Source organism: Anser anser (genome assembly GCF_964211835.1).
Source record: "Anser anser genome assembly, chromosome: 25".
Classification (NCBI taxonomy): Eukaryota; Metazoa; Chordata; class Aves; order Anseriformes; family Anatidae; genus Anser; species Anser anser.
In genome coordinates this window covers 2,786,715-2,796,482 of record NC_139746.1, presented here as the reverse complement: position 1 = coordinate 2,796,482, position 9,768 = coordinate 2,786,715, and the positions used below count along the sequence as shown (strand labels likewise).

The following is a 9,768-nucleotide window of genomic DNA, read 5'->3' as shown; positions in this document are numbered from 1 at the left end:
GCTCAGCTCCCTCTGCTTACTGACACAATTTTTAGAAAATGCTTGAAGACCATTTATAGGAGAACTAGAGATGAATTGTAAAAGGCCAAAAGGAAGCCTGAGTATTCTAACACTTATTCAGTGCTCACATGGATTTATATTCGCTTTCTTAAATTTCAGGTATTAAATTACACTTCAGAATTTCCAGTCACATAGATAACACTCACAGACATCCTCACAAAAAGGTAGAACTTTTTATTCTTAACAAGACATACCACGAAGACCCCACTATATTATCTACAGAATATAAAAACTCAGAAAGAAGGTGGGTGTTGTCATGTATCCAAGTAACAACTGAAAAAGAATATCAGATACAGAGTCTGATGATGATTCTACATCACCCTGCAGTCCTGGAAATTAACACTGATCCCAGAAGACCAGATTAAGTTCAAATCTTATTTAAAGATAGTTAAATCTTATTTAAAGCTCATATTTAAAAGTGAGAAATTTTTCAGAATTCTTAATGATGCCTTCCAGCAAAAATGTTAGTGCTTTGCACATCGGAGCCCATGCCGTCACCGTCCAGGCTGCCATGTTCATCAGCACGCAGCAATGGTTTATCCACCAAGTGCCCCAAAAGCTATAGTTACCTGACAGAGGCGTCCGTCAAAAAACATCTGAACGCCTAATATATTTTAGGCAAGAAAGAGTCCCAGGCCCTGAAAGACTGATGCAATATCTTCCCATCATCCCATACAGGGATCCCAGCTTCAGTACCAAGATCCACAGGCTGGAGGGCTGCATCACAGGCAATCCAACTAAGTAACATCTGGAGCTTCACCGAACAGAGTTGAAATAAGAAGAGGAAAACAATATTCGTATCATAAGAATTACGGGATTTTCTTGGTAAAACCACCTATACTCACATCAATTTATAGACTACTAACATAAAACAAAGAAAAAAGATGGGTGGTGGCTGCCACCTGCATATTTGCACTTGCACATCTACATAATATGATTTATCGTACACCTGTGATCTCAGGATTAATGAATGCTTTACCAGATCGTACCATCACCATAAACATATTTTCGAATTATCTTTAACAGCTTACAACATGGTTCAGAAACAGAAGCCTTAGAAAAACAAAACTTTCCCTTTATTTATATTGCACCTTTTTCCACAAATAGCTACATGGCAGAAGTTTCTTCTGCCGCAAAATGCTACATCAGAAAAACGTGGCTTTGAACACACATTGGAAAGAAAAGGTCTTGAGCTTCAGAAATCATCATGAATTGACCCCAAATTGCCAACACTTGTTTTTTACAAATCAGTGTACTCCTACAAAGCCTAAGTATTGCCTCAATTTGATTTATTTAACATTCAGGTATTAAAAAATGAATCACCCAAGTATTTTACCTGATGATAAAGATGCTCTAATCACTACTGGGTACTAAAATTCACTCTGCAAGGGAAATGCTTTTAAGAGATCTTCAGAGCACCACATGATATAAGGAGCTATCAAGAGAAAACCCACACATAGTGGGGGGAGATTAATTCTTTCACACTGGTATTTCTAAACTATCCAGGACTGATTTGGCAAGAATTTCCCAATTTTGTGATGTATTTACATACGTTAGAAATGCACAATTGAAATCAAAATATTTCTAAGGGTACCAGCAACTAGTGTCCTAACACTAGTTATGGCATCCAAATCATGCTAGTTTCAGTCTAAGTAAACATCCGGTGTCACACCCTTATTAGCAAAACATTAATCTGATTTCTCGTATGTGGCCATTACTAATGTATGGCACTCCCAAAGTTTCCTGCAAGTAAAAAAAAAACAAACCAACCCCCTTCACTTTAATAACAGGGTCGTTATACACGATTGTCTAGATATGCCCTTTTTATTCCAGTGTTTCCATACTTTCTACAGACCTATGTACATAAATACGTCATTAATTTACAAACCATGTTAAAACAAATGCTTCACCTTGCCAAACAAAATCTTGTAGCAGTCCAAGATTAAAATATATATATATTACAACAGTATCAGAAACTTCCTTTACCTGAATGTGGGCAATATTGCTTAAGGACTTGGATTCAGGTACTCAGCAAAACCACCTCTTGTAACTGATTCACTCAACCGTTTTAATTATACATCGTACCATGCAAAATTATCCCTGTTGACCACAGACGTGAACTACAAGAGCACGAACACTGTCAGACAGGCTCCAGGGAAGAAGCCCAGAGATTCACACTCTGGGCCCGGTGTGATATCCCTTATTTTGGGTCAGCCCCTTTCTGCTCTGCAAGTACAATAGTTTTGTTTCACAGACAAAGTCAGGCCATGAGCCCAGGCTGGAACTTGGGACAAGGTATTTTCAACAGAAAGCCCTCACCTGCTACCATACTCTTGACAGAAAAAGCTGAGCTAAAGGCCTGCCACAGTAAGCGTGCATGCAAGCTCTCTCTTGAAAGAGTTTCAAAAAGATCTGGTTATGTTCTTCAGAGAGCAAGCCATCTGAATATATTTAATGAAATCTCTGATCTGTGAATACAGTATGTGGAGCTTTATTCCAACTAACAGTTCCAAGCTGTATGAATATATTACAGTGGTAGACAGACCAGAAAATTTACAGATGAACTCACAGCACGTCTGTACATCCCTGGGGCCCCCACTGCTACTGTCTTCTGGTATTTCAACCCCTCCAAAGTAGGGAAACTGAGGCACAAAGAACACCAGCATTTGCAGGAGTCTAACAGTTTCCAGCTGGCTTCCTCTGAAAGCAGTCAACCAACTTCAGTTCCTCTCAAAAATCTCAGCCTAAACATTTCATCCTCAAATCAAACTTGTGCAGAGCCAGAATCTAATCCAAATCCAGAGTCCACATGATTCTTTCTACATTTTTGTAACAGCGCTTAAATATTGGGAAGTGAGCCTTAGAAATACACGTTGCTCTTTACAGTATTAAAAGAAATTATTATACATAAATTAATACTGGAATAGGCAAAAACAATTTCATATGAAAGAATGCTTTTCCTCATAATCTTGTCCTTGTTATTCGGGGTTAGAAAATAATTTATTCACATTTTATAAACTAAAAGCCCATGTTCTAACCTAGTATGAACAGACTAAACTCCAGTCAAGTCAAGAAGTTCTGCTCACGGACATTAGCAGCATATTTAACCCATCTCTGAAGTTTCAGATGGACCATTTCCTCTTTTGGACTGTATTGTGGGAGGCAATCTACATAACTACCTCCACAGTCAGCCAAAAGAAAAAGATCAGGTTGACTTTGCCCTTAAAAATAAATTCTTTATTATCCAGAAAGGAGTCAAATCATCATCTCATATCACGGAAATGGTCATTTTTAAAGCAATAAATAGGTGGAGGGAGTGTTGTGTACAGCACCACACCCTAAATGTTGTCACTGGTATCTAATACCTGTCTAGTAAAAACACAATATTTATGCTATCAAAAATTTCACTGTACAACAGCTTTTCTGTTAAGGAAAGAAGGCCCCTAAAACCTTTTTTTTTTTTTTTGCTAAAGTAATAATAATAATAATAATCTGATTCAGTGAAACCAAAGTTCAACTGGTTTCATTCCTTTCACGCACAAATGCAGTATCTGATGCATGACAACCAAATCAACTTGTCTTGAATTTTGTTCATTTATACTAACTGAATCAGTTTTTATTAACCATAATTATATATTTACTGCTGATTTAAATATTCTTTTTCTTAACAATTTACTATTTGAGCTAGGGGAGTTGCAGGAACAGAGAAGGATACAAAGTGTAACTTCTTTCAGCTGAAATTAGAAGTCAGACAAAATGCACAAAGCAGCTCCAACTGCAGTAATTAAGAAACTTTAAAAAAAACAATTAGGGGCTAAAAAGATAGACTTAATTGTTTCTTGAGAATGATGATTATTCAAATTCATGCATTCATAATATATGAATCGTATAAGGAAGCATAATTTATGCATAAAACTGAGAAGAAAACACCTTAGACCTTTCAATTTCTAACCAAGAGTTTTATAAGAGGTATAACGCAAGTTAAAAAAAAATTGTATTATTCCAAACATTTTATTTGTCAAGGTGTTTTCTGTATTGCCAGGGAAGAGCAATGTCTGAAGTTACAGGACTATGTTATTCAGAAAACAATGAGGATCTTAAGCTCTGTTAACTACAGTGACTGGGACAATAATGACATTAGAGAAAACAGTTTCTCTAAATATGAAGCTTGAAATATGCTTCTTGAAGGGATCAATCTTCCTACTGTCTCTTCTTTCAGAAATACTTCTGGTTTGTCATCAAAAACTGAAGGTATAGGCACAGAAGTAATTAATACCCACACAAAGTTTCATATTTGTTCAAGATGAATTCAAGACTACTTATCTGCAACTGATATACGTACGTCAATCCTCCCAAGCCAACAAATTCTGATAATCAGAAGCCTGCCCAGTTACAATTTTCCCCTAAGCATCATTAAAACATAATAGAGAACAAATTAAAGGTTACGTTATCAGTGTGGAAACAAAGTACTGGCCAGAGTTTAGCTGCCAAAAGAATACTCAATTGACAGATTCCAAGCAGGAGCAGTGACACCAGGTATTTTGCTCTGAAGTTTTGTATCTGCAGTTCACCAGACTCTCTGTACAAGAGCTACACTGTGCATTTCGTTCCAGTGTCAGATCTAGCTGTTTCACATTTAAAGATCTGCTCGGCAGAAGCTGAAGGTCTGTACCACTTCCACTACACATGCATCTTCCCTTCTGCAAAACCTGTACAATAAAATGGCTTTACATTCATGGATGTACTAAAAGTTTCTGATAATGTTGGGGACACTTTGATATCGCAGTCTATACCTGTGTGCCAGGACTCTAAATATCAAAACGATTTAAGTTGTAGGTAGTTGGATAGTTTTGCCGATTGTACTGGAAGTGATCTGTTAAGATATTGGTTCGCCCATACTGATAGTCTCCATGTTGTGCAAATGCCGTAAGTCCGTTCTGAGACTTTTCAGGAGTGTTTCGATGCCGGTCCAAATTCACAAGGTCTCCAGTTGTAACTGGAAGTAGCTGCTTCTTTGCTTCTTGGTTTGCATCGTATTTTGTCTAAGAAAGAAAGACGGAAAGAATGAACGAAACAATGGTTTTCTAGGCTATCACCTAACATATCCTCATACCTCAGAAAAAAACACACACTTTTAAAATTACACCACTATGTATATCTATTGGAATTTTAAAATCCTAGTGACTCCTAATAAAAATCTCCTTCTTCTCATATGCCAAATTATTACATTTCTCTTCTGCTCAAGAGATTTTAGCGAGTTACTTCCTAATTTTCATTTTTCAAGAAAATATTAAGATCAAAATTTGTTAGACACCTAACAGCACCTGGCCTGACCCAAGCACTTCAGTACTTAACTTTGGCAATAACCCCCCCCGCAATAAGTTTTATGCCATGCATAAAATTTTTTGTTCTGCTGCTGACTTGTTTTACAGACATAATTCAAAACTACCGGACTATTTCAAGTAAGCTTCCTGAATAAACAAACAAACAGATAAACACCTTACCTTGTTATATAAGAAGACCCCTAGGATAGCTGTCATCATTCCAAGAACATTGGTGCTAGTAACCGGATTGCGAAGCATTATAAGGGACACCGTGATGACCATTATTCTTTTGGTGGCATTTGCAACAGAGTAACTTAGCGGGCTGATCAGGTTGAGAATACTGAAGGCAATGACATTCTGAGCAAAATTACAGAATCCACTGATTATAAGTAGCATCAAGGTCCAGGACCAATGAGACATCGTGCTCTGTCAGGAAAACAAACATTACAAGAAAAAAGTTTATCTCAGCTTTTAGGTAAGCGACAAAGTAACAGAAATAAAACATGAGTCACTTCTTACCTGCCTTTCGATAGGAAGAACATCTGCAACTTCCCTATGGTTAAGAAGCACCCAAATATGCAACTACAGATTCTGAGAAAACACCTCTCACCACACACGTAACATGCACTCTGGGTGCATTTGTTCCTGTCCCCAGCTCTCGGTTCCTGAGATTCAAGCTGTCACACAAGCTACCTCTCCTAACCCTGCCATGAATTCTCATGATAAACTTGTTTCTTATACTGTTTTGTGAAACAGTTTGTGGGTGTTTCACAACCGTTCCTTCCATGCTGATGAGGAACTACACTGAAATACTTAAGTGCACTTTTTTTGTATGGATGTATTTTTTTTTCCTCCTGTCTTAATTGCAGACAGTTTCCCAAACATAACACTTACCAAGTCGTTCTCTACTAAGAAAGAAGAAAGATCAACCAAAACCCATGTCGGGATCATGAAGAACACAGCATGGCACCCAAGTATGTTCAGCAGCCGAAGATGATGTATTCGGGAATCTCTTAACACCTTAGGAAAAACACCATGTAATCAGCAGAGATTCAGTAGCCATGTAATAGTAACAACCTCAGACAGACAGATACACTGTGAAAATAAGTAAATACTGTTATGGTATGAATTCCCAATAAGGAAGACCATAGAAAAACAGATGTCTCTCTGAAAAACAACAGTTTCTTCACTGGTGACTCTCTTAGCATTAAGAACTTACACATTTAAAAGGCTCTACAAACCAGAAATCATTTTGTAACTACACACGTTCAAGACACACCTTTTAACTTCCTCTCTTTGTTTCCAAGACTTCAAGGAGTGCCCAGTGTTGACACTGACTCATTCACCACAGGAAAGCGATTTGATACAGCAAGGTATGGTAAAAAATTTCAAATGAACTGTTACATTTAAGCACTATCAAACTGTCAGAAGACAGGGCTTACAGGAAAGATGGGGAGAGACTTCACCGGAGTGTGTAACAGTAAAGGATAACAGTTTTAAACTAAAAAAGGACAGATTTAGGGCAGCACAGGCTGCTCAGAGAGGCAGCACCCAAGGCCAGGCTGGATGGGGCTTTGGGCAGCCTGGGCTGGCAGAAGGGGTCGTGCCCATGGCAGGGGGTGGAATCAGATGGGCTTCAAGGTTCCTTCCAACCCAAACCATCCTATTACTCTAGGACAGTCATCATCATCATCATCATCTGTACCAGAAAATACATGCTACTGCTCTGAAGGGTGACACTACTGACCAATACCACAAACAGCAAGGCTATTACCTTCTTTGAGAAGATATTCTGAAGTGAAAAACATAGAGTAGCAGCAAGTGCACTGATGAGTCCCCACATGTCAAAGGAAAGTTCAGTGACTGTGGCCAACAGGACCCCAGTTATTATGGGGATTAGAGACAAGTATACCTGAAAAAGGAATAGAAAAGAATAGCTTACATCTTCTAATAATTTTCATTTTAACTGAGTTTATACATACTGCTGATTTGGGGAAGAAAGGAGAAAAATAAAGCAACAGAACAAGGGATCAATTTTCATACTGTTGCAGCTTGAGGAAACTAAGTGACTACAATAAATGCCAGAACAACTCCAGTATACTGGAGAGCATCACCTTGCTCGATATTTAGATGTGTTAAAAGGAAAATGAAAGCGTAAGAACCACGTAATCTAATCTCAACCACAACATTCACCCAAGTGACCAAAGCCAAGCCTTCCTGATCCCAGCCAGCAAAGCACGCCACAAAAAACAGCGAGAGAAGAAACCTCAGCAAACCTGTCCGCACCTTCGTCGTCTGCTTTTCCTTCATTATGATCCGTGAAAGAAGAACCACCCATATTGGCATCGTCGCTTTTACTGAGAATGGAAAGAAAATTTCGGTGGGGATGCGAAGCTTGGGCCAGCTCCATTACAGACCGTCAGCAGAGGGCGAGCGCTGGGGATGGAGCAGGGGCTCAGCTCTGGTCCCACCACAGCCAGAACCTCAGCCCACATGGGGTCAGCCCTACCACTGCTCTGGGCAGCCGTACAAATATGGGACAGTCCTTTGTGGTGCTCGGGGACATCGCAGCAGGCACCTGTACGAGCACACGCTGGGGCAGGGGACGCTGCAGCGGGCACCCACCTGAGCACACTCGAGGCTCTGGGTCCCTCACCAGTGTGAGCATGCATGGGGGACCAGGACCCCATGCTGGGCAGCCACAAACACACACCAGGCCCTATAACGCCGCACCAGACCCTCGTGTGAGTACGTACAAGGTTTTTCTTCGCTCAGAGGGTGGTGAGGCACTGGCACAGGTTGCCCAGAGAGGCTGTGGATGCCCCACCCCTGGAGGCGTTCAGAATTAGGTTGGAGCACCCTGATCTGGTGGGTGGCGTCCGTGCCTGTGGCAGGAGGGTTGGAGCTGGGCGAGCTCTTAGGTTTCTTCCAACCCAAACCATTTTATGATTCATGTCGCTATGTGGGACACCGACAGGAGCCTGTTCCGGGCTTCAGGTCGCCAAGCAGGTACCGGTACAAGCACACAGAAGGGACCAGCACCCTCCGAGCGCCCACCAGGCCTCACATCACCCCCCGGGGCACCACGACGAGCACCCCCAGGACACCCCACCGGGCACCCACGACCCCCCCCGGGGCCACCCAAAGAAGCCCCCACAGGGGACCCCGGGCCCAGAGCCCCCTCCACACACCCCCAGGCCCCCACCTGTGTGCGCGTAGGAGACCGGCACCCTCCAGAGCGAGACGTGGGCCGAGACGGAGGCGAAATACTTGCCGAAGGCGAGCGGCAGGATGTAGCGGGGGTAGGCGCGGGGCGGCAGCTGGGCCGGGCCGGCCGGCGGCACCCGCCAGGCCCTCAGCAGCGGCGGCAGGAGGCCGCAGAGCCCCAGGATGTGGAAGAGGGAGACGGTGACGGGCCGGGGGAAGCCGCCGAGGAGCAGCTTGTTCACCACGTTCCCGCCGGCGCTCAGCCCGTACCAAGCCAGGCACAGCGCCGACACCCGGGCTCCCTCACGCAGGGCCGGCCCGCGGCCTCCTCGGCCTCCCCCAGCCGTCGCCGAAGCCGGCCCGGAGCCGCCCGGGGCCGCCAGCGGGGCCGCCGCCATGGCTCCGTGCTCCGCCCGGCCGCTGCCGAGACGTCACCGCCGCCAACGCGTCGCTTCCCGGGGCGGGCCCGGCCGCCGCCACCGCCTCAGCGCCTACGGGGGCCGGCAGGGGCCGCGCGGCGCCTCCCGTAACCCCCCTCAGCCCCCTCGGCTCGGGTTGAAGTAGCCCGGGAGAGGAGGGGGGAGGACAAAAAACGGCCCCGGTTGTGTGCTCTGAGGTGGTTTGTGGCGCGACGGGGGGGTGGCAGGGCTGCAGGCGGTGCTGGAAAGCGCCTGGGGAATGCAGAAGTGCGGGCAGGGCGCTGTGAGGGTGCTGGGACTGAGGGAAAGTCACGTCCTCAGAGGCACGGGAGCTTGAAAAGTAACTCAAGGAAGGTGTAATGGTGGGTAGATTAAAAGAGAGATGAGTACCTGTCAAGCAGGAGGGGGTTCTACACCCCATGTCATCCATGCACTCCTCCAAAAGACATTTCTACACTGTTAATGTACCTCTAAAAACATGCACTTTAGGGAATGGCGGTTCCCAAAAGATTGGGGGATGAGCCATTTCACGTCATTCACTGAGAAGAGATGAGAGTCTTATTAATTTAAGATTTTAGGACTAGAAGAATAAAGCCTGTAAAGCAGGTCAGAGAATCCAGTAGTAGAGAAACTGAGTTCATGCAAAAATGAGAGTACACAGCAGATACGCACATGGTAAACTTCATTTGAACTTGTTTACAAAATTGACAAAAAAATCACCTTGTAAACTTATTCACATTTTTTTGGAGCTCACAGAA

The 9,768-nt window shown here is 43.3% G+C and overlaps 1 protein-coding gene across 1 annotated transcript; it reads right to left on the bottom strand.

The window, feature by feature from the left end:
- Positions 1–1,114: 1,114 nt before the first annotated feature.
- Positions 1,115–9,046, bottom strand: SLC35E1 (solute carrier family 35 member E1). Its single transcript, XM_083811319.1, has 6 exons — positions 8,590–9,046; positions 7,671–7,741; positions 7,159–7,296; positions 6,279–6,404; positions 5,565–5,810; positions 1,115–5,102 (listed from the first exon to the last, which is right to left on the bottom strand). The coding sequence occupies exons 1-6, from the start codon at positions 8,987–8,989 to the stop codon at positions 4,869–4,871; spliced, it is 1,215 nt and encodes a 404-aa protein (XP_083667445.1). The 5' UTR covers positions 8,990–9,046; the 3' UTR covers positions 1,115–4,868.
- Between the last annotated feature and the right edge of the window lie 722 nt (positions 9,047–9,768).

Coding starts and splice junctions, on each gene's coding strand:
- SLC35E1 (XM_083811319.1), bottom strand. CDS start 8,989: ATGGCGGCGGCCCCGCTGGCGGCCCCGGGCGGCTCCGGGCCGGCTTCG. Junction 7,742..8,589: donor GGTCTCCTACGCGCACACAG/GTGGGGGCCTGG, acceptor TTCCATTCTCAG/TAAAAGCGACGATGCCAATA. Junction 7,297..7,670: donor AGGAAAAGCAGACGACGAAG/GTGCGGACAGGT, acceptor TTCCTTTTTCAG/GTATACTTGTCTCTAATCCC.